The sequence below is a fragment of the Hermetia illucens genome, chromosome 4, assembly GCF_905115235.1.
Source record: "Hermetia illucens chromosome 4, iHerIll2.2.curated.20191125, whole genome shotgun sequence".
NCBI lineage: Eukaryota > Metazoa > Arthropoda > Insecta > Diptera > Stratiomyidae > Hermetia > Hermetia illucens.
Genome location: NC_051852.1, coordinates 70,355,792 through 70,381,650, shown reverse-complemented (window position 1 = coordinate 70,381,650; position 25,859 = coordinate 70,355,792). Strand labels below are relative to the sequence as shown.

Here is a 25,859-nt window from a genome sequence, read left to right as displayed (position 1 = left end):
TCGACGTGGAGCGAACTTTGCCGACCTGAAATCTTGATTGTACATTGAAACTGCGTGCGGATCAGAACTTTTCTCGCGCCCATTACGCATGTATCTTGTGTTTCCCGTTTAACCCTTTTCCAAAATTTGAAAGCTGGGAAGGAAGGCGAGAAGATACGAATTGACTGTCTTTGCTAGAAGAAATCAGGGAACGGGAGAAATGGAAATTAAACAGGAGGGAGGCAGAATACGCTCAATTAGTAGAAGCAGTGCAACAACTGGTGATAAATAGAAACGACGTATTTAGTAAACTTGCGGAAGCAATATATCAACTTTCGTTAAGCAAGAACCATCTCGCAGATCACACGAAAGGAATTTTAAAAGAAATCCATCACATAAATGTGTTTACAGGTAAGATCGAAAATCTATAGTTGTGGAAAATAGCACCTAGAACGAAATTCAGGAACCAGCGAAGGAAGCGGTAATTAACCTCCATGAAGCTGATAATCGGGAAAAGATTAAAGCAGCATTAAAATTGAGATTCAAACCTGATACGGAACCGTTTGAAATTTACAGGATGATGGACGATTTGCATATATTATGTGAGAATATCCACTTTCGCGTGATATTTCGTGGGGCTAGGATCAACTTAAGGGGGTTTTGCAGCCAATTACTAAAAATTATAATAATATACTATTAACTTTGAACAGATATCGGTATGGAGGGTATTTCGGAGGCTAGGCACCATAAAGTGGTAGCCTCCTGATTTTTTTCAAATTGTTCGGATGGGTAGTTTCCGAGAATGGTTCCGTGGGAGAAATGATCAATTTCGGAATTATGGAAGTTTCATAAGGCACTCTCTATGATAAAATAATATATTTGCATGATATAAGTGACATTATTGAAATAATTATCATACAACTAGATGGTTTGAAGATATCTGTATAGAACCCGAGTATAAAAGAATAACAAGTCGGGAAACTGGAAGTTGGACCCTTTAGGTATGAAAGGTTGAGTGTATTTCTTTTATAAAAACATTTGAGTGAACATTTGTCCCATTAGTACCTAACATGTGATATATATTGTGAGAATATCCACTTTCGCGTGATACTCACATTCAAAGTCTTAGAATTTGCATAGAAGCGCCAATTTTGACCTATTATTACCTTGTTAGTAATAATGCGATTTCCACTAAAATTGGTAGGATCTTGCTTTATGTTATAGTCTATATTACTGCAATTCTAGGATGAACTTAAGGGGGGCCTTGTAGCTAATTACTAACAATTGTAGTAATATAGTACTATTAACTTTATTTGAACAGATATAGGTATGGATGATATTTCGGAACTTAGGCTTTACATAACAACAGCCTCTTGGTTTTTAGTCAGATTTTCCGGCTGGGTAGTTTCTGAGAATAGGGGCATGAAGAAAAGATCGCATCCATCCCCCCCCCCCCCAACCTCCGCTTTTCCAACAAAACTATAACCGACTTCGAAAAATATTAACCAAGACCTTTTCTTTGATATTCCACGCGACATTTGATGAAAAAAAATTAAATTCGACGTAGAATGATGTAAATCACTGTATAAGTGAGCGTTCACAGTTGCCACCTTTTCACCAAATTTGATGTCGATCGCTAAAACCGTTTCTGAGAAAAATTCGTGTAACATCAGGACCTGGCGCCTTCCTGTTTTTCATAGTGAGAACCGCTTCTTTGAGCTCTCTCATTGTGAAAAGGGGACAATCCACGACGCTTTCCCGCTATTTACATCATCCCGTACAGGGTGTCTGGGGAACAATGTTCGCACAATGCGGTCCATCTGGTCCGATTTCCAGAAACAAAAACTAAAATACTACCACTCATTGAAAGGAACAAACCCAGAAGCGTTGAACACACTAGAGGAAAACTTACAGAAGGAATCATTAGAGAAAAGAGGAACAGTCTTCGATACATCTTAATTTGCCACAGATACCCCGAAGCAAGACAATAACAACGATTGCGGAGTATTCAGCTGTAGCATTGAAGAATTGATTTCAAGAAACCATCCAATAACTTTTATACAACAAAATACCTCTTATGTTCGAAAAAGAATAATTCTTGAAATCCCTCAAGGGCATTGCTCGGATAATCTAAGTCTAAAATATCTATTTATAGCAACTGCAATTATTCGCTCATAATTGCATGCATTTCTCCCATAATTATGGTTATATACTATTATTATTATTTAAGCAGGTGCAATGGGAATGGGATGTATTTTGGGGCCTAGATTCCGTATGGATGCACCATTGTGGTTTTTTCAGATGTTTCGGCTAGATAAGTTTTAAGAATGAGACCTGTTACACTTTTTGGGGTACACATTTTAAGCCCTCATTCCCCTATGTTCCACCCGGTATCAAAACTATCATCAATTTGAAAAGTACTAATTACCCCAAACGACAATACTCTATGCAAAAGAAAAAAAAAACAAAGTTAAAAATGATGCCACCCGCTTCATGTAAAGGGATTCACACATCACACATTCTCACCAAATTTCGTGACAAATGGTTTAGACGTTCCTGAGTAAACCGAGTGTGACAAAGAGACAGACAGAAGGTTTCATTCCACATCAAACCTTAAAAACTACGTGTTGAAGCTCAGGAAAATGCACTAATTTTTGCGGTCAATATTCCAGAAAAGTTTGTAACAGTACTTTCAATACCTAATAATCAATGTAGAGAAAACCATTACAAAAAGTAGTTTTTACCATAATTAACATTGTCATATAAACAGTTACGAGGATCACAAATATTTTAATGAACTTAATATTAGTGAATATTAAATATACAATGAGAAATGCAAACTAATCGAAAATGATAATCATATCATTATCAATAAAACCTGTGACCCCAGAAAATTGAAATTACCTGATAATCTCTTATCCATCGCAAAATAATTCTAGCCGTACCTGTCGTGGACTCACAACTTCCACGAGTTGTCCTAACCTGCGACATGAGGACACCATTTTAAACGAATGTTTTCACACAATACGGTCAATTGGGCCTCAATTGATTTTATCGGATGTCCACTACACTTCTCTCTTACAACGAGCTTCGTGTCACGAAGTCGAACTGCGAGATGCTGTGTTCCTTAGCAACTACCCTCTAACTATAGCCTTTTGTACCCATTTTACGATAAACAGGTTCAGTTTCTCGGGCAATTGTTTTCTAATAACACAATAAATCAACAGTAAACTACGAAAATTATTTGGAATATGTTTTTTTTTCAACAAAAAAATTGACGAAAATGGCAATAAAGAAATTGAAATTACACATCTAATTCAATATAAGATAAGCTACAAAATCATATATAACATAACATAAATATTAAAACTACATTCGCTTTTTAACGGAAAACATTTTTAAAAACTTCGAGTACGTTTTTTCCGCCACTGTAATATTAACAACACATGAAATCAATAATTATAAGTTCATAATAAAGTAAATATTGGAATAAACATAAATTTAATATTGATAATAATACCGGTAATTTTCGGCATAGCAATTTGTTTTCCAAAACAAAAGGAACTTAAAACCGAATATCGTACAAAATCGAATTCAGGAGAATTTAAGGGCAAACGGGGGAAGCTATGTATATCTCAGCGTCTGAATCCAAAAATAATCAAATACTGGAATCCCAGAAACATAATACCGTTGTCTGGAAACAATTGCAACGTTTTCTGGAAAAATCCAAAAAACCAGACGTTGGGTCAACACAATAAAATTGCGGATGAGATCAGGTAATAAACGTAACTCATTGTATGAATTTGTAATTAGTCTGTAAAGAACATTCAAAGAAGATACTCGTCTAATAAAGATCACATTTGAAAATTAAACTCGGTGTTTCCTTCAGTAGTTCACAGCTTATATATTCTTTTATGGTACGCTCGGACCTTATATGTGATTAGCTATCCTGTTGATCCGATGGCAGATATACTGAGTAACCCGCCTGAGAATATCGATGAGCATTGAGCTCCATCAAATATTCTCTTTTCTCAGGTGCTACGCAAATCGTCGGCGACGTCCCGAAGAGGCTTCATAAGAGCTGTCTGACTGCGGAATCGTAGAAACGGATCGATGAACGAAAACGGTTTTATGCTTTATTGACCACTGCGCTGGGCATAGACCGCATTACGGAAGAGGGTGCATGTGGTCGCAAATTTTTCGATGGTCTTGTGAAGGACGTCAACGGTCGCCTAATCTACGATGACGAGCAACAGAACAGGTAGAAAGAACACTTCAACACGATTCTTAACCGTATCACACCTGGTGAGGCTCCTCCTCTTGAAGATGGAATGGCTATCACTGCACACAAACGGAGTAAAGCCGCTGGGCTAAACGGTCTCCCTGCAGAGTTATTTATCGCTCCACCTGAGGTTATTCCGGATCTACTGTTTCCACTCGTGCCACAACTCGTGTCTCAACGCCAGAGAAAGGCAGGTTTCCGCTCCGGGTCTTGCTGCATTGCCCATATCAGAGCAACACGCAGAGTTTAGATTTTCGTTGCACTTGCTCTCCATGAATTTGCGCAGGAGGAGCACTTCGGTGAAATTAATAGTCTTTATGAGAGCGGCATATGATGGTGCAAGATGTCACGCGGTTTGGAAGTCCAAAGCGTAGTCCGCCAGGGTTGCATCTTGTCACGGCTGCTTTATCTGGAGGACGTGGAGGATGACATCTTTCCTCCAACACCTAGACATCGCTGAAGACAGCTATTGGCTCTCTCACCGGGTCATGGACCTTGGTCAAATGGCTCTGGATTTGGAAAGAGAGCCAAGTAGAGTTGGACTGAAGACAGACACCAACAAAACAAAGGTTACGTTGGAATTTATATTCATATTTTTTACAGTAATGTTTATGCTAAAGGAAATAGAAAATTTACAAATAAGGGAAAAAACCTAGTTCTTTTCTTAATCTAAAACCAAGATTGTCAGTCTGACGGACCATCACACTGTTCCTATCCTATGGGTATCGAAGGCATCGATCACTGAACTTGATGTTGCACGACGCATTAACAACGCTAAATGCGCTTTCGCGGCTTTGTCTGAAATCTGGAAAGTTGGCCGATGACGAGTGGGTTGCCTCAGAGGCACTAGGGGTAGAACAGTAAAGGAGGCGTGCGGGCGTCTCCGGTAGTCATGGTGGAAGCTGAAGCGCATTGCAGGTAACCACGAACAATTGCTCGTAGGTATGGTCAACGCGCTATATAATTTTTGGGGCTCACATTTTGAGGTCTCACTTTCATGTACTTCACCCCGTATCAGAATTGAGATCAGTTTCGAAAAATACCTGCCATATGATACCCCTCTTGACCACATTTTTTAAAAAAATATACGCTCCCCTTTCCTTTGTATTTCTTAAGACGGTGCCGGACTTCAATTTCCTTCACTCTATAAATACAAATTTGGGTTTCTAAATAGGGAATCTTCGTAAATAGTAGTTGGATTTCCTTCAAACTACGCCTATTATGTCATCCTCTGTGAAGACCCTTTTTTCGCTTTTTCAGGAATTTTTTGTTTGATGAATGAATAAAGATACAAATAAGAATTTTTCACCATATATTTATTAATACCTTGACCGTACGTAACAATTCTATCAGCCCCATATCAACCCTCTTTATTGAAGTTTACGGCATTTTTAAGGTTTTGTGTGGAATCAATTCGATGTCTGTCTGTCTGCCGACCCGATTTATTTGGAAACGGCTTGTCCGACCGATTGTCACGAAAAAAACTGTTGTTCCCTTTACATACGGTAAGTAACGCGATTTTGTGTTAAGTCTGAGGACCTATCCAACCGAAAAATCTGAAAAAATCACAGTAGTGTATCTAATCGAAATCTAGACCTCAATCCCATTCCGATATCGGCACAAATAAAGATAATAAAAGCATATTTTAGAAATTTTAGCGGAAACTCCCCTTAAGTTCATGCTAGAACTATAAAATTTTACATTTTGTATGAATTTCATGCATTCGAAAACGTGTATGATGTCGTCATAACATATCAATGCCTCAAAACCACAACAAAGTGATTCACGTGAATGGGAGGTCATAGGGAAACATTTCGTTTTAGTTTTTGAGTCATTTATATATCAATATCAATTACTGCAGCCAGATATATGCATGTATTTATCCGATCCGGGTAGCTGAGTGGTTGGAGCACAAGGCTGTCGTACGGAATGTCGCGGTTCAAATCTCACTGATGGCAGTGGAATTTGCATAATGATTTGACGACAGATACCAGTCGACTCAGCTGTGAATGAGTGCCTGAGTCAAATCAGGGTAACAATCTCGAGCGAGCGCAATGCTGACCACATTGCCTCCTACAGTGTACTGTAGTGTACCGTTACGATTTTGAATGAAGTGCTCAAACACACCTTAAGGCCCTGATCCAATATGGATTGTTGCGCCAACGATTATTATTATTTCCGAATTATCACAATCTCGGCAGATGCTGGATTTTACCTTATACTAGCACTAAGTGCCAAGCATTTAGGCTCGGACGATCCTATCTACTTAAAAACTAAAGGGGCGCTGGTGGTAGTGGCCGGTGGTACATCAATGGGAGAATCCGTCGAGTACTCCCCGCAACATCGAGCACGTACGCAGAATGGTGTACTTCTGCATGATTTGAACCAGACTGTACGAAAGTCCCAAGACATCAAGGGAAGCCGTGAGGGATTTAGGTACAATACCTGTAGCTGACAATATTATGTGAACTGCAACCACCCGCTCGAGACGTAAAATTTCTTTGATTTCCCGAGCTAATGGCTCATAGTTCACCTTCTTCTCCACCTATTTCCATTCAATGCTGCTATTATGGGGGATAGCAACATCAATTATATACGTTAAGCGACCCGTCTTGTCAACTGACAGTAAGTCAAGCTTGTTATATGAAGTATGGCGATCAGTTAGAACTTGCCGGTAGCTTACGCATTCGGAATATTGCCGTGAACGAAGATCGATATGGAAAACGTCCAGCGGCGGATACGGACAACTATGTCCAAATTCCGAATGGATCATCCAAAGTCTGCCGTGGAGCGGATGAACCTGCTTCGTGACATCCGAAGTAGGGGCGTGGAGCGGATGAACCTGCTTCGTGACATCCGAAGTAGGGGCGTGGATGACGTAGCGGCACAACATCATCGCCAAGTCGAATCGCTGTGCGCTTATTTTTGCAGCAAAGGGCAGGCGAGTCCTTTACATGCGGCTGTCTGTAAGGCTGACTCCACTTAACTTGAAGGATCGATCTTTCAATCCTCTGAGTGGGGTGAAGTCGGACCAAGAGCGGATCGATGAATGGAAGTCGAAGGCAATGCAATCCAGTGTATGCGGCTGTCTGTAAAGCAGGGTGTGCGCTGACTCCACTTAACTGGAAGGATCGATCTCTCAATCCTCTGAGTGGAGTGAAGCCGGACTAAGAGCGGATCGATGAATGGAAGTCGAAGGCAATGCACGGTAAACATGTGAATTGTCTTGGGCAGCGATTTGTCGAACAGATCGCTGTGTGCTGGGGAGCTCTTTGCTGAGACGGAGGGTTCATGTGTGCAGGGTAATAATCTCGGTCGAGCGCAATGCTGACCACATTGCCTCCTATAGGGTACTGTAATCCGGTAGTGTACCGCTACGGTCTTGAATGAACTGTTCTAACACTCTTCAATGCCCAGATCCAATTGGAATGTTGCGCCAACGGTTATTGTTTTTATTAATTTTGCTGGTTATGTCTTCAAGACGTCTCAAAGAGAAGCCTTGCTAAGCTTTTCATGAGAAGTTCACTGGAGAAACAAATGGGATTGCACTTGTAATGTATGTGACGGCAGAGGTATTATTCGTAAATGAACAATGTTTTAGATAGCTCGTCATTTCCATCGACTTCGATGTTTAGACTATTCTCAGCAAGTGAATTCTTGTTAGCGTGAATTACATAACCATACCATCGAAGACTCCTCTCGCAACCCCAAATCGATCGTGCACGTTGTCATTTCGGATGTGATCATGGCGTGTGGAGCCACTGGTCCAACGCAACATCTTCATTTCCATTACCACGAGGCGCCAATCTTTGTCTTTAATAATCAGCAAACACTCAAAACCATAGAGGGCGAATTATACCGATAAATTTTGAATTTGGGAAGTTCGTGGATGCGGCGATCACAAACATCAACACAGCAATAGGGCGGACGACGATCACAAAGAACACCGGTTGTGGAACGCCACTTCTTTCAAGTTGCGTTGATGCGTTAAGTAATTGCTGGTAGCATTGATGCGAGATATTTAATTCGCTCAGTTTTGGGCAGATCACTGCCACACCGAAACTACCGGTATTCGGTCTAGGCCTGCCTTAATAAAGAACTCCAGACATCTCGGTTTTGCGTCGAGGTTTACCAATTCGATATCTCTAAAAGCTGTCTGGCGTCCTGGGCTACGCCATTGCTCCATCTGAGGCGGGGTCTGCCTCGTATTCTTCAACGGTAGATATTGCCTTTATAGACTTTCCGGGCTGGATCATCTCACCGCAACCCATTGAACCGGAGTATGTCCACAACCAGACGGTCATGGTATCGCTCATAGATCTCGTCGTTATATAGGCTATGGAATTGCATTCGTTTTATTGCTTCCTTGTTCTTGACTTCAGTAGTGCTAACAGGTGGGACTACTGCAAATGTCGACAGTGCTGAGGATGAACGAATTCTCTCCTTGCAATCTGCTCGAAATATATTTGTCCGTCGCGATTGATCGATAGGTAAGGAAAGTATCGTTCTTGTCATTAACGCAACAGAGGTGTGCAATAGATGTCCTATGTGCGTTGGTGTTGGCTTTGCTAACAAAACACGAACAGATGTTTCTCACTGCCCCGCCTGTCCAGGGCGCAACATCAATTATATACGCAGAGCGACCCGTCTTGTCAACTAACAGTAAGACAGGCCTATTATGTGCAGTATGGAGATCAGTTAGAATTTGCTGGTCCCAATACATGCTGTAAGCAGAACTATCAAATACTGCTACCGGTTGATATCGGTAAACCGGACATGTTTCCGTGATCAGCCCATGTTTGTATGCAAGGTTTTGATGATTCAACCTTACATACAGCATTACGCCTGATGATGCATTGCACCGGTGCCATAACAGTACAGCCAGAAATGGGATGGTCCAACATCTTTAGCGCCGAACCACACATTAGATTTATCACGAACTCCGGCGAGCGGAGAAGTGCCTTCACAGACGGAAAAAGGAAGCCTAGAAGAACCAACAGGTCTGTGAACTCGAAAAGTACAGGGAGCAACAGCACCAGGCACGCAAGTTTTACCAACAGGTCAGCAGGATGTCATACTTTATTGCAAAACCATGCCCTCTGGCATCATTCAGTAACCATGAAAGGGAGTTCAGTGCCATACAAAACCAAAGGGGACTCAACGAATCCCCTGGAAGATGCCGTATACGAATTGGCTCTGAGGTATTAGCACCCTCAGACATACACACTGATAAGGTGGTATGCCACCCTTCTATCACTGTCGCCAAAACTTTAATAGTTTCGGATCAATGCGATGCAGATGTAGGATGTCGATTAGCCAGGTGTGCGAAACGCTATCAAAAGCCTTGGCATAATCGATATAGCAACTGAAGAGATTTCTTTGCCCTCTAGTTGCTTGTCCTACAACTACCGAGTCGATAATGAGTTGCTCTTTGCAACCCCTTGACCCAACTTGGCAGCCTTTCTGCTCCTCGGACAGAATGTTGTTGGTCTCGAGGTACGCATTGACCCTTCCACTAATAATGGACGTTATGAATCTGTAGCGGGTTGATAAGCAAGTAATCAGTTTTGTGTTTGCGGGGTCCTGCACCGTGTCCTTCTTAGGGATAAGGTAGGTAATCCCTGCAGTGAGAAAGGGTGGAAATTCCTCCGGGCGACTCATGACCTTATTTATACTGTGTGCCAACCGACTGTGTACGCTGGTAAATTTCTTATACCAAAAATTCTGCAACCGATCCAGACCTGGGCCCTTCTTCCCAGTTCTTCGAGCTGTTTATTTCATGCCAGGCGTATTGGCATGGCGGGTGCTTTCGGTGGTGATCCACTCAGCATGCTGGGCGGGTAACCCCCAAAGTCCACCCCAATACTCTTTCGCTTATATCACCGAAAACTGTACTGTCTGGACACTCTGTTGGGATTCATTGAGAGGTCTGAAAAAGCTCCGCTGGTTCCCCGCGTATGTTGCATGCTGAACACGTCTGGAATAACTTTCGGCATATCGTCGTAACCGACTGTATATGAAAGAAAGTTTTTGCTTTAGTGTGCCCAGAATTTCAACTACGGATGTCTCACTGGGGATGGCATAGTTCGAGTAAACCCTCTGCACTGTATTTCTCACCCGTCGGCTGGCATTGCCAGTGCTGATCTGAATCAGTCTGGCAATGTCCTGCTTTAGTGAGTCCCGCCGACGTTCCAGACGAATTTTCCATGGTGGATCTCTTTGGTCACTCAAACCAATAACACGAAAGGGAATCTTCTGACCGTGCAATCTGAAAGTCGCAACTGCATCACAAAACACAAGTGATTGTAGTTTCAGCAGCGACAAATCAGCACACAGCCGAGATGCAATCTTATCATTGATTTGAGATAGAATTCCTGGAGTTGCTGGAGATGCATAGAGTCTGGAAATACCTGGCCTATGCAAAGAATCCATATCCAAAAATTCTATACACGCTCTTTGGAATTCGCCCCGAACCTCAGCGGAAACTTCAGCTGGACGGTGGAGAAGAGTGTTTTGGCGAGTACTGAAACCGTTGCCTGCAGTGTGGCGTGGTGTTGTTGATGTCGCCGCCTCTGCCCCCATCGACTCTCGGTCACCAGTTTCCCCGATGACCTCAAGTCGAACACACTCCCTGATGGTGACTGGGATTGTGTTGCTGCGAGTAATAAAGCGGTACTGATCTGCGAGTCGCTGCACAGTCACGTGTGCGAATTGCGGGAAGCACTCAACGAATCTCTGATGCAACAAGATGTTGTACCCGCCCCACCGTTAGTTCATAGTAGGAGCGGATGATGAAGATGTTCATTTCTCCGGTTCACTTCATCAGCTGCTTACGCGAACCTGCTGAAGTGGTCGCCACAGATTGTGGGGAAACAGTTGCAGCAGGCGGAGCAATGCTCCTGGTCATCGTGGCTCCTAGACGTCGAACCGCCCCACGACTAGCGGTTTCGACGCCGTGCTGCCCATTACGAGAGCCCGACCCATTCACCAAGTCAGACGACTCCCGCCGGTTATCCGTACCGGACCATAAGTTTCTCCTTTTTCTCATTAAGTGGATTTTCATTTTATACCTAACTGACAGGTGTATGGGTAGCTTCTTCACTGAGTAATGCTTGAAGTAAATCGGAAATATGTGTACGATCAATTTATCTACATTCATACAGAATACAGTATTCGGTAATAGGCAATGTTTATTTATTTAGCCTGACCATAATATCTACGTCTCTAATATGTACGTATTTCTTGTAGTTTGAAAGAAATATGAATTAATATTTTGGGTTTTAAGCCTTATACGAATGGAAAAATATGCGTTGAAATTTTCTCACATAAGATGAACCTTTGGGTTCATACCTACACCTTAAGCGTCAGCATCCGGTACTCCGACTTGTTTGTGTATAAAAAAAAAACGACGCAACGAATCACAATTATCCTATTTTGCGCACCGTAGAGGTATGTTCTGAATAAGTCGTGAACATTTCAAAGAATTTCTTTGAATAGATTTTGACATATGTTGGCACTCGATTTTCTACATTTAATTTAAAAATTAAAATGAAAAGAAAATCATACAAAGCCGTTGCTCCTTTGCTTCAGTTTTCACCCTTTTAGCGAACAAACACAAGCGTCGTTTGGACCGGTAAATTCACGCTTCACTACGGCGATTGACATAACCCTGACATACCACATCTTACTTGTTTGATACTGTAGTTTCCGAATGACTCGGAATATCGAAAACAATTGAGGGCAAAAAAATCGATATCTTGGTCCCGACATGCGGGATGATCTCTTTAAGGAAATGTGCGGGTAAACTTATAAAATATAGAAGTATATATAGTTAAAAAAGCCCACGGACCCTCTTCGCGCCCAACCGATCGATCGGCGATCAACCTAAGGATGGGCTGAAGGCAACATCTAAAGGCCCGCATCGCAGCGATGATGCGTTTCAATGCAAAGTGTGTGCGACCATGCAAAAATGTATTGCTACATCCCGATTGTCACAAACACCAGCCAATGACGCGGTGGTTCTACACTACAGAGACATGGATCTTGAATCGAAGACAGTGCGAATTGAAACTGAAACCCACTAGGTCAGATTGTTACCGGACAGGACTCTTCGGACTATAGCACAGATTGCAAGGATACCCGCTTTTGTCCAGCCCTAAGATCGAGCGTTTTCAGCGCTTTATGTAAGTTCGCTGAAATTACCACTAACTTCCATTTTTTGTAGTCTACAAGTCCGCTTCATATCGTCTGCCAAGGGACCGTAGTTCCGGATTTTTTCGTGCTGTTTTTCAACAGTGTTCCGGTCCAACGGTACGGCTACATCGATTATGAAGCACGTTCGTTCTTCCTTCAGAAGCAGAACTAGATCGGGTCTGCTATGATTAACATTGTGGTCGGTGGTGTGATCTCACAGTAGTTTGACCCGATTATTTTCCAAGATTCTCTACGGAGTATACTTATAATAAGGATGGTAGTTGCAGCAATTATAGAGGAATCACGTTGCTGAGTACAATCTATAAGATATTCTCCTCTATCTTGCTAGGCCGGATAGCCCCATACGCCCAGAACATCATTGGCCCATACCAAAGAGGCTTCACTCCAGGCAAATCAGCAACAGATCAAATTTTCTCTGCGGCAAGCGATGGAAAAATTGTTGGAATATGGACAACAGTTGCACCGCCTTTTCATCGACTTTAAAGCCGCCTATGATAGCATAGCCAGGGTAAAACTGTATACGGCCATGAGAGAATTCGGTATCCCGACGAAATTAATAAGACTGACTAGGCTGACCCTGACCAATGTGCGGGGCCAGATAAAAGCAGCAGGATCACTCTCAAGACCTTTCGACATCAACAACGTTCTACGACAAGGGGATGCCCTGTCATGCGTCCTCTTTAACCTGGCCCTCGAGAAAGTGATCCGTGATCCCGATGTAAATGCAAGAGGTACGATCTTCTTTAAGTCCATCCAACTACTGGCCTATGCTGACGATATCGACATCTTGGGAAAAACCACCTGAGACGTACAAACTGCCTTCATCCAGATCGAGCAGGCGGCGCGAGATCTTGGGCTGCACATCAATGAAGGCAAGACAAAATATATGGTGGCAACGTCAGCACCGAAGACGAACCAACCAACAACATCAAACCGCACTAGTCAAACACGAAGAAGAATAAGGATAGGAGAATACAACTTTGAGACCGTTGACAATTTCTCCTATCTAGGGTCGAAAATCACAACCGATAACAGCTACGATGATGAAATCCGCGCACGGTTGTTTGTCAGCCACCAGAGCCTATTTCAGCTTACAAAGACTGTTCCGCTCGAAACGTCTCAAAATAGGGTCAAAGCTCTTACTGTACAAGACTATGATCTTGCCATTCCTCATGTATTCCTCGGAAACTTGGGTTCTTAGCAAGAAAAATTGCGAACTCTTGGCCGCGTTCGAGAGAAGAATCCTGATGATGATGGTAGGTTGCCACTAAGTTATACTTCAACGAAAGGTTTTGATGGAGAATCTTGCAGACAGATCTATGACGATTGCTGTACTCGGTACTGCTCAACATCCTGCACGCAGATGTTATGTGCTGGATGGTCTCCTCTTCACAGGTGCATAACCTACAACTGGAGTTGGCGATTACGGAGTCGTGAAGAATGTACCGTTTATAATTTTTTGTTGAAAGCGAAGCATCCTGAATTGAAATTAGAAATGCTTCGGTCTCGTAGAAAAGTACATCGTTAGTCAACCATTTGTTAGAGGCTTCGATGTCAATGCCTGACAACAACAAATTTTTTATATGACCTCCGTGAATGGGTTTCTCTTTTCACGTGTCAATCTTCTGTTAGACTGAAGTAACATTCTCTGCTTCTCAAGTTCAAAGGAGATAATTTATTATCTCCCATGACGGTAGCCTGATGTATTTGGCTAGAGGATTGTTTCTCATAGAAAAACTCACGAAGAGAATGCACTTCATTGTAGTGCAACGTTTTTAAATCAAGTACCGCCCATTCTCCCTAATGATGTGGGATAGTGATCCTCCATTTTTCGGCAAGTCTATTATGCATGTTGTTGTTTGCAAGAACTACCCTTACTCGTCTATTGACAGATTCTAAATCCTTATTACTCCACTGTATCACACCGAAAGTATATAGAAGGACGGGAATCGCATTCGGGTTGATTTTGTACAAGCGTAATACTTGTAGTAACCACAAGTGCGATATGGAGTCAAATGCTGATTTATAATCGATCTAGGCTGTCGGCATATTTCGTTTTTGATGGACAGCCTGCTCTATAGCGACCGAATCGATTATAAGCTGTTCTTCGGGAGCCTTTTGCGCATCATTTTTGTTCCTCAACTATCAATTTATGAACATCAAGATCTTTTGAAATATTCGCGGACAGAACTGAAGTGAAGACCTTGTAGATGGTAGGAAGACAAGTAATGGGTCGACATTTTGAAGGACAAGAGGCACCCTGTTCCTTGGGGATGAAGAAATTTATCCCCTTGGTGAAAAATGGTGGAACTAAATCAGGATCGGCAATCATCTGATTAAATTGATTTGCCAATATCCTGTGAGTGCTCTTGAACCGCTTCAGCCAGAAGTTGTGAATCTTGTCAACTCCTGGCGTCTTCCAGTTACCTGCCTTGTCAAGGGCAGTTTCTACGTCGGGCATGGTCATGTTGGGGAGGGCCTCGTATGAACACATAAGCTGTGGGAGCCACGCTGTTTCTAAATTGCAACGGCTGGATTCGCTCCAAACAATTCTCTAGAAGTTTTCTGCCTGATCCAGATCGAGGTTACTTTTCCTATCTGAGTTGCTGAGATTTTTGTAGAATCCCCATTGGTTCTGGAAGAACAAGGTGTTGTATGTCCTTCACTGAAAGCTTTTTTGATACCTACGGATGCGATTGGAGCATACCGCAAGTTTCTGCTCAGCACCTCGAAGATTTCTTCGATTGGCATATCATTGGACAGATGGTAGTTTCCAATTTTCGATTCTTTTGTTGAGTCGAAACACCCAGAACGGAAAAGTCCTCCTGTGAATACCTCTGTTATTCGCTCTAAGATGTTGATTATGGAAACGAATAACCGTGGCAGCTGCAACGTAGATCAGGTCGTGAACCTCTGTAGCAGTAATCTCGCTAGCCAAACGATCAGCCAAAATTCTGTCAACGGCAGCAATGATTTTAGTAGTTGCCGAAGTAAACTTCAGTTTGGGATCTTTGGCCTAGCGTCTGGGAAAATCTCCGCATACTCTGTGAATTCAGTCAAAGCCTCATTATAAATTGGGTCGACATCCCCAGTCACTAAGCTTCTCCTGATTACTGGGTTGGAGTGCCTTATAAGTGGAGTATTCGTGTTGCTCCTTTGTTCATTCCGGTGACTCCAGACCGAGCGGAAGCGGGTTATGAACCCGTCGTGGAGTCGGTGTCTGTATCCTGATGGATTCCGTTCCAAATCCGTGACACGATAATGGACGCGGGCGATAAATCCGTTAAGTTGGTTCGTCCAAACCATACGATGCCTAGGTCTCCCGTCCCTGGTGGTTGATGACATAACCGCCAAAACATCCAAGGGCGAAGAGCCACTCTGGTGTTGTCGAACGACCCTTAACCGTGTTGGGTACTGTCTTCGTGTCCCTGGGGTCCCATTTAAAGAATTTAAACCACAGCCCCAATTTTATTCCCACGAGTAATGGGGAACCAGTCAGCCCTGCAACAGAGCCCCAATGTTGCAATGTCCCATTGTTACCTCCAAAGTAGGGAAGGCATTTGGAGGGGAGCCTCTGAAATATAGTGTAACGTCACTGTAATTCATCCAATAGGCGTGTCGATCCCTTCACTACGGATTACGGATTTGTTACGCAAGTTTACTCCCCCTGAACAGGAAGAATCTGTAAGGGAGGACGAACACAAAGGGAAATGTTCTGCCTGTCCGCGGCTACTTATTTACAAGATTAACTTGCGATATTCATAGCTGACCCGGTGGGTCATGTCATTATCCGCAACCCATGACACGCGCCTGGTCGCATGCAGCTCTGCGTTTGCAACTCAGGTGAGGATAAACCAGGTACGTCAGGTATATATATATATATATATATATATTTATATATCCCATCAGGCTCGTCCTTTCGTGCGGATAAGGGAATGCTCGGCGAATGTGTCATGGGCATGCACATGCACGCATCCGAAGAGGTGTGTGTATGGGCATGCTTATGCACATGCCCGGAAGGTGGGGAGTAACGCCCACCCGTGGATAAAAATTGGCTATGGGAAGGATATCCAGAAAATAAACCAAATATGGAGGAGGAGAAAGGAAGTTTTTTTACGGTGGAAGGCTTCGGAAACCCAATGCGGGCGGTTTTTGGGAGTGAGCAAGCGGGCTCCCAGATGTCGACATCCAAAGACCGCAGCGCCTCAGTGGTGGGAAACTTGGCTACTGTGGCATCTAATGCAACAAGAGGTAATGGTAGAGTGGAAATTAGGTCCACACCGGATCCTTTTAGGAGTTCGGAGCTTGGGAGATCACCACCAATGACAATGGTGGTGGGAGCTGAACCGCACAGGCAAATGAGATTGATGCAACTCAATCTCAATCACTGTGCGACAGCATCCACATTCGACACTCGCAAACCAGTCGAGAGTCGAATCTGGATGTCGCGGTAATTTGCGAGCCGTACAGAAACCACGGCAGTGCGACTTGGACGGTGGATGCGTTTGGCAACGCCACAATCTGGGCGTGCGGAAGACAGGCCATTCAGGAAGTAATGGCCCCCCTGGCAGCCGGTTTTATAAGGACGAATGTCAACGGTGTCCTTATATGCAACTGCTACGCTCCTCCTAGTGCAACCTTAGCACAATATTAGGAGATGTTAGACAGTCTGGTGTGGGATGCTAGAGACCGCAGCCCTAAAATCATTGCGGGCGATTTCAACACGTGGGCCTTGGAGTGGGGAAGCCGATCCACGAACACCAGAGGTCAAATTCTGCTGGAGTCTTTTGCGAAGTTGGACACCGTGCCGGCCAACGTTGGAAGCGTGCCCACCTTTCGAGGTAGAGGGTCGGGTTCGATCGTTGACCTGACATTTGTTAGCACCTCACTGGTAAGGTTGATGGCTTGGCAAATGAGTGAGCACTACACCCACAGTGACTACCAGGCCATCCTCCTCAGCATCAAAAACCGAGGAAGCAATCAATGACGCTCTGGGGATAAAAAGGCTAAAGGGCTGGTCTATCGGAGTTTTCGAGGAGCGTGTAACCGAAGCATGCGATACTACGATGCCACGACGACGTTTGCACCATGGCAACAGACCAAACTACTGGTGGAACAAGGAGATCGCTGTCTTGAGATCCTCTTGTCTCCGAGCGAGGAGACTTTCCTACAGGACAAGAGGGAAGGCCGGAACACCAGGAGCGTGAGGAGGAATATACGGATCTGCGAAACAACCTTAAGATAGTCATACGGAGAAACAAGCGGGAATGTTAGCAGAAGCTCTGCATGGAGGCTAATAGGAATCCGTGGGTACAGCCTACCAAATTGTAACAAAGAAGATCCGCGACCAAAAATCACCTCAAGTGACATGCCCACGGCTCTTGTTGTAAATAATTACAACTCTTTTCCCGCAGCAGGAGCAGGATCAAAGTGAACCCCAACTGGCAGGACATCTTCTCCCTGGTGTTACCGAAGAGGAACTTCGGGAAATCTGCAGACGTACTGGGGATAGCAAGGCTCCGGAATTGGACGGAATTCCGAACAAGGCTCTGAAGGTGGCGGTCAAGGCTAAACCAAGGTGGTTCACAAGCACATTCGAATAGTACATGGCGGAAGGAGTATTTCCCGCCCAGTGGAAGAGGCAGAAGCTGGTGTTGCCACCAAAGCCCCAAAAACCACCCGGCGTGCCCTCTTCATATCGCCCTATTTATCTCTTAGACACCATAGGGAAGATGTTGGAGAGGGTGATATACAACAGGCTGTTCCCGTTCATCGAGCTTGCGGGTGGTTTTTCAGAGCGGCAATATGGGTTTCGGCGAGCCCGTTCTACGGTCGATGCAGTAGCAAAGGTCGTGGAATTGGCTCGAAATGCAATGGCCATGGGCAAATGCTGTGCTCTAGTGACGCTGGACGTCAAAAATGCTTTTAACTCAGCTAACTGGGGCTGGATTAAGGGCACTTTGGCCAAACTGGGTTCCTAGCTACTTGGCTCGGCTAATCGGAGTTACCTTTCGGACAGATTTCTCTGGTACGAGACAGACGACACGCCGAAGGAGTACATTGTGACAGCAGGTGTCCCTCAAGGTTCTGTATTGGGAACACTGCTGTGGAACATAGTGTACGATGGAGTGCTTGGCCTTCGCGTACCGGAGGAGGCAACGCTGATTGGTTTTGCGGATGACCTGGCGGTAGTTGCAATTGCAAAGCATCCCGAGGATTTGGAGCTTTATACAAATGAAGACATTCATATCATCAAGTCATGGTTACGAATGGCCAAGCTAGACCTGGTGGACGAAAAGACGGAGGCGGTCCTCATTACTAACCGTAGGAAGAACAACACGGTTAAGATCCGAGTTGGTAATTGTGAGGTCGTCTCAAAATCAATTGTCAAATACCTGGGAGTGATGATCGATGCCAAGCTGAGTTTCAAGGTACACTTGGATTATGCGCTAGAGACGGCAGCAAATGCCAGCTCATCCCTTGTAAGGATGCGGGGGGGGGGCGACATCGAGCCCACCAACCTGGTGGAAGAGATGCTGAAGTCGGAGGAAAGCAGCAGACAAAACTCCTGGAGTTGGATCGAGCTAGGAAGGCGGCGCGACGGAGACGCGACATGGACAAGCTGGTGTAGCGAACCAGAGCCTCCCTCGCGAAGTAATACTTCACGGTGGTCCCGCGGGGAGGGGCGGAAAGTGGGGGTGGTTTTTGGTGAGTGCGAATCCCACACACTACTGCAACCTGGCGCAGCAGCGTCTTTCTAAGATTTCCACCTCCATCCATAAATATATATATATATATTGGTTTGGGGAAAAAAATGTCGTATTTGTGATCTAAATTTGACCCTTTATTTAACGTACTTGGAATTATCCGATTTAAGGCAAATATGCGCCGTTTTTTTCGCAAACTTGTTGCCATTTAGAAGGCAACTTCATTATCCCCCTTCCCCTCCCCTTATTTGGAAAAGCTCAGACAGCCAGTTTTCGCAAGCCTCTTTTGAGGCCAACTTAGTAGCACCAAGAGCGTTTTGTATGGGTCGGAAGAGATGGTAATCACTTGGTGCCAGGTCGGGGCTATACAGTGGGTGTGATAGGACATCCCATCCGAGCTCTCATAGCTTCTGGCGGGTCATAAAAGATGTGTGAGGCCGAGCGTTGTCCTGGAGGAAGACAACACCATTCCTATTGGCCAATTCCGGCCGCTTTTGGTCAATCGCCTGTTTCAAACGGTCGAATTGCTCACAGTAGAAGACCGAATTGAAGGTCTGGCTATAGTTGAGCAGCTCATAGTGGATGATGAAACACACAGCAAAACCTTCCTGGCGGTCAATTCGGGCTTGGCGATGGTTTGGGTCGGCTCGCCGCGCTTCGACCACGATCTTTTTCGCTTGAGGTTGTCGTACGTGATTCACTTTTCATCACCAGTCACCGCTTCAAAAATGGGGTGAATTCGTTCCATTTCAGCAGTGCATGGCAGGCATTGATTCGATCCAAGAGATTTTTTTACATCAACTCGTGTGGCACCCAACCCTTTTTGGAATCCAATCTTCTGCCAATGGCTCTAAACGGTTTTATGGTCTATACTCAGTTCCTGGCCAAGCCAGCGAGTACTCACATGCCGGTCTACTTGGATTATTTCGATGATTTTATCGGTTTCTACTACTATTGGCCTACCAGTATGGGGTGTATCTTCGACATCCACTGCACCAGAACGATATCGATCGAACCAACGCTGTGTTGTGGGAATCATTACAGTATCGGGCCCATAAATTTCACAAATTTTTTCGGCCGCCTTCGTTGAATTTTTACCTCTCAGGTGGTAAAAACGTAAAATATGACGAATTTCTGGCATGGTGGATTGCATTTTTGACGCGCTATAACTTGAGACCGAAACGTACGATCACAACTGTCCAAGAGACACTTGTAGCGCAGATTGTCGTCTTCAAATCCCCGTATAATATGACTCGATCCGATAAGTACAACACAAGATATGTTTAAGTTTCGCCATTTATTGACAAAATACGACATTTCTTTTTCCCCAACACAATATATAGGCATGTTTTTGTGCACGAAGTAAATCGGGAAATATGGGTACGATCATTTAAATACGTGCGTGTGTATGTACAGTATTCGGAAATAGGTGGTTTGTTTGTTTAGGGTAAGGATACTATCTATGGCTGTAATATGTACATACGTCGTGTAAGTTGGCAAAATATGAAGGAATATGTTGGATTTGTAGCTATATATGGATAGAAAACTGTTCCTAGAAGCTTCTCACGTAAGACGAACAGAAAACCTTCATACTCGAGGCGCGAGCTTCCGGTATTCCGACTTGTTTTCAGATTTTTCGGTTGGATAGGTTCTCTTTGTGGGCACTTTTTCAGCCTTCACTCTCCTGTGTTTCATCCAGTATTAGAAGTAATATCAATTTCTAAAAGTTCTAAGCGATTCCTTTTATCTGATTTCCTTCATGACTTTACTCAGAAAAAAAATGTAAACCTCCTCAAACTCAGTACAAAAGGATTGCACTCGTTGTATGTAAAGGGATTCACAGGCCACAAATTTCGTGACAATAGGTTCAGCCGTTTCTGAGTGTGACAGACAGACAGATATTGAATTGATTCTAACAAGGTTTTATTTCACACAAATTTCTGAGAAGTCACAATTTTAAAAAATTCTACAAATTGCTCTTTGGATGTCAAACAAGTCGGAATACCGGAAACTCGCGCTTCGGGTATAAAGGTTTTGTGTTCATCTTATATAAGAAATTTCAACGCACATTTTCCTATTCGCATATAGTTACAAATCCAACATACTCCTTCATATTTTTCCAAACTATGAGACATACGTACATATTACAGCCTGTAGATATTACGCTCACCCTAAACAAACAAACTGCCTATTTCCGATTACTGTACACATATAGGCACGATTTACTTCTTATATCTATCTGAATTAGGCTCTACCCGCAAAGTCCATTAGCACGCATATACTATCATATATACCTACATACACACATGTCTCGTTGGAACAATTGATATTCATATACAAATGACTAAAAAACTTAAAAAAAATAATCCGTTTCCACCCAATTCAAACGAACTTACTTCGTTGTGGTATTGACGAATTGATATGTGATGATGACGTCATGCAGGTTGTAGAGTGCACGAAATTCACAAAAAATGGTAAAGTTTTACCCCCTATAACTTTGTTAATAATAGTTGGATTTTCTTCAAACTTGATCGAATTGTTCTTCATTACACCTATGCTAAATTTTGTACTTCTGCGATGAACGTAAGGGGGGTGCCGGGTAAATTTCTAAAACGTGGAAACCTACTATTATTAACTTTATTTGTGCAGATATCGGAACCGGATATATTTTGAGGCCTAGATTTCGTAGAGATGCACTACTGTGATTTTTTTCGGATTTTTCGGTTGAGAACGAGACCTGTTACACTTTTTGATACTCATATTTAGAGCCCTCACTCCCCGATGTTTCACCGAATGTCAAATATTGAACCAGTTTCGAAAAGTACTAATTGAGACCTTTCATTTGATATCCCACATGGCTACATTCTGTGAAAAAAAATGTTGCAGCCTCCTTTCACCTGTATGGGGAGCCCCCCCTTAAACTTAACACAAAATGGCGCCAGTTGCTGTATGTAAAGGGAACGGCAGATCACATACTCTTACCAATTTTCGTGGCAATTGGTCCAGCCGTTTCCGAATAAATCGGGTGTGACAGACAGACAGACATCGACTCGATTCTAATAAGGTTTTGTTTCACACAAAACCTTAAAAAGTACTTGCCATCCTGCGAATGAAATGTATATGTTTTCTCCAGGATATGGTTATGAGAGTGTCAAATGAACGCGCTCAATTTCGGAACTGACTCAACTACATTTGGAAAGGTCATTTTCGCATGCAGGACGCACATTCGCCCATAGCTCACGCTTTTGTTGATTTGGCAGTATGGTTATGATCATTGACTTGACAGGAGAAAATGCCCAAAGTATTCACATCTAACTTTTCAATATACGATGTCGCAGCGCTTTTTTCAAGGATTAAGAGGGGTGTTCCATCGCCTGTGACCATCATATATCCTTACATCATTATGGAACCTCCGCCGAATTTACGGATTAGCAACCCAAACCAATTTGTCGGTGAATCGTCTCAGCCGATATGTCCATATTTAAGTCTGAATTGATGTAACGTTTAATTTAAAGGACATTTTCAAACTTTAGATTCCGTAATCACACAAAGTTTTTGGTTTATAGACTTCAGAAGGAATTTTGGCCGACTTCCTTTCTTTTTAGTTGGAAAATTCTTCACATTTTTGTGCGTTTTACCTATTAAATAGATTCGCTTGTCAAAGATGAAATTTTCTTTAATTTTGTCTTGGGTTTCGATAATCTATTTGCTGGTTGTTCGCTCCCAAGTCGCCCCTAAGGAAATATTAGTTAAAATATTTACTTCCACTATGCTTGCTATACTTGCGTTTTATTGTTCATACAAAAAATCTGCTTTTTACTCATCACAAATTAATTTCAGCCAAATTTTTTCCAAACACTTTGTTTTTTTTTTCATTTCCTCTTCGAACAAACAAAAGGAATCACGTTTGCTGTTAACACTAACCAGTAATGCAAAGCTAAACTTATATTGAGAATTAATGTGTTAACTCGATACCGTTAGGCCTGGACTCCACACCTTTTGAGTAATTTCAGTCATATATTTATATACAATGCAGATAGAATTTTACACTTGACAAAAGCATGATCAGTATTGAGAGTTGCTGCAAACCACAATTTTGAAGCGGCGATCTCTAACGCTTGTTTCCTCAGAACGTACGTAGTAACTACGTCTATAATATGTATATGAATTTTGAAAAAATTTTCGTTACTTACAAACCCAAAGTTACATAATGAAACACAGAACCGTGAATATTTAAAGCGTTTAGCTTCCTGTTTCCCGAGTTGTTATTTATAATTGATTTAATGATTATCACTAAATAAGAATTACCAAAAATTTCATTCATATTTACTTTTTTAAAAGCTCCACACATCCGTGCCGCGTTGCTGCTTTATTGATTGGGTTATTTATCTCCGAGAAACAGCCAGAATTGCTTCCAGATCTTTCAGTTCGACACACATAACTTGTCGTAATGCATTGTGGCAAATTACAAAAGCAACGAATATCACCTGAAAAAAAAAAGCTTCATTAATGTTTGTTGCGATGAAGATGTAACACTGAATTTAGATATAGGTGAGGGGGAGGGAGAAGGTCATATCGAACCGGCCGATGTGACAAACAGATTCATTACGTGCCAACGATAAATTTCTCCTCGGTTACTACCCATAAATTAAGCAAAATAATTCCATGTTGGGATTAAAAACTTTTGTTTTATTTGTAAAATTTACGACGATTTAAAATACGCTTGTTTTCCAATTGTTAATAACATCTTCGCCATACAATACTTTGCTGAGTATCCGGGTACTAAAAAATGAGCGCGGAAACGAAGGAAATTATGCAGCGAGGTGGTTTAAATTAAATATTTTTACCGCCATATTCCCCAATGTTAGACCCTATCGAAAAAGTATTTGCAAAGGTTAAGGGGCATGTACGTCAAACTTTGGGAGATGTTCGCCAACATTTTGCTTCCACGGACATAATTTTCGAAGGAGTAGCTTCAATTACAGCGTCAAATACGAATACGTCCTTGATGTAATAATGTCGATTCCTGCTGGTTCTGCAGGACAAGAACTACATTAGTCGATATAACTTGTGAAATTTATTAATTTAAGGGAGGAAACCACATTAAGGCCTATTTCTACGTGGAATTTTTTTAGTAGGAAAAAATAATTGGAATTCAAATCAAATTTGGACATTACATTAGCCATATTTCGAACATTTTGAATTTTTTAGAAAAATTAGGCGACATTTTTCCGCCGTCATAACGGGAGTTCTCTAACTGCTGGAGATGGTAGCGACTCCAACTTTTATCTGAAACCAAGAAGCCCTTTCCTTTTACATTATTAAGTAATTTTGTAACAAGTAGAAATCAGAAATTTTGCGCTGTTTTTTTCATTTTCATCACCTTTTTTAAAAATAACGGAAAAAACATTCTTAAAAATGATCCTATCCCAAATGTTGGTTTATATTCTTGGAAATTTTATAAAGAATTATATTTCCAAATTTTATAATGATCGGTTTATTACTTTTCGAGCTGGAATTCCCGCAAATGTGGATAAAGTCATTTTGAGATAAACGGGTTTGTTGCTTAGGATATAAAAACATTTAATAACAAAATACAGTTACAACAAATCCAAATGCGCTGGCACATGGCCATTTGCAATGTGTAACAAGATTGCGTGAGGACCTAAAGCGACTACATCCTGGGCGCTCGGTTCTATCTTCATATATTCTAAAGGAAAACGAATTTCGCTTTGAAATTCTTGCAGGATGTTCTAGGATAGCTAAGTTAACGACCTATAAATAAATAAGTCGGGAAACCGGAAGTCGCCTCAGGTTAAAAGGTTTTGTGTTTTCCTATGGGAAGAATGATGAGTACATGACAGTTATGTGTGTGCATAGTTAAAAATGTCCGGATAGCTGAGTGGTTAGAGCACACGGCTATCGTACGGAAGGCCGCGGTTCAAATTTCACTGGTGGCAATGGAATTCGTATTGTGATTTGACGTCGGATACCAGCCGACTCAGCTCTGAATGAGTACCTTAGTCAGCGCAATGCTGACCACATTGCCTTCTACAGTGTACTGTAGTGTACCGTTACGATCTTGAATGAAGTGCTCTAACACACTTCAAGGCCCTGATCCAATATGGATTGTTTCGCCAACGATTATTATTATTATAGTTAAAAATTCAATATGCTCACCATACACAAGCATTGCCTATAACTATACTTTAATTATACATGCAGGTATATAAATTTATCGTAGAAATATTTTCGATTTACTTCGTGGGCAAAAGTATAGATATGTACACATACTACTTTAATGTAAAAATATATCTATTTGAATTAGGCACTCCCTCAAAGCTTCATTACCATATACGTATATAAATACATACATATGTCTATCTCAAGAAATTTATATTGATATATAAATGATTAAACAAGTAAAACGAAATGTTTCGCTGCGACTTTCCACTCATATGAGCACACTTTGTGGTAATGACAACTTCATATGTTATGATGACTCGTGCACGAAATTCGCATAAAATGTAAAAGTTTCACCTTCTAAAATTTTGTTAATAATAGTTGGATTCCCTTCAAACCCAAAGTTACGCTATCCCCTATAACACTGCCAAACTGTTTGCTTCTAACATGAATTTAAGGGGGTTTCTGGCTAAATTTCTAAAATATGCTAATAT

General features: G+C 42.4%; 1 protein-coding gene across 1 annotated transcript in view; it reads right to left on the bottom strand.

The window, feature by feature from the left end:
- The window catches only part of LOC119655191, a 64,534-nt gene that overhangs the window by 17,275 nt on the left and 21,400 nt on the right, over positions 1-25,859 (bottom strand). Inside the window, exon 2 of the mRNA XM_038060959.1 lies at positions 23,513-23,669. Coding sequence (XP_037916887.1) covers positions 23,513-23,669 — 157 coding nt within the window. The remainder of the gene's footprint in view (positions 1-23,512; positions 23,670-25,859) is intronic.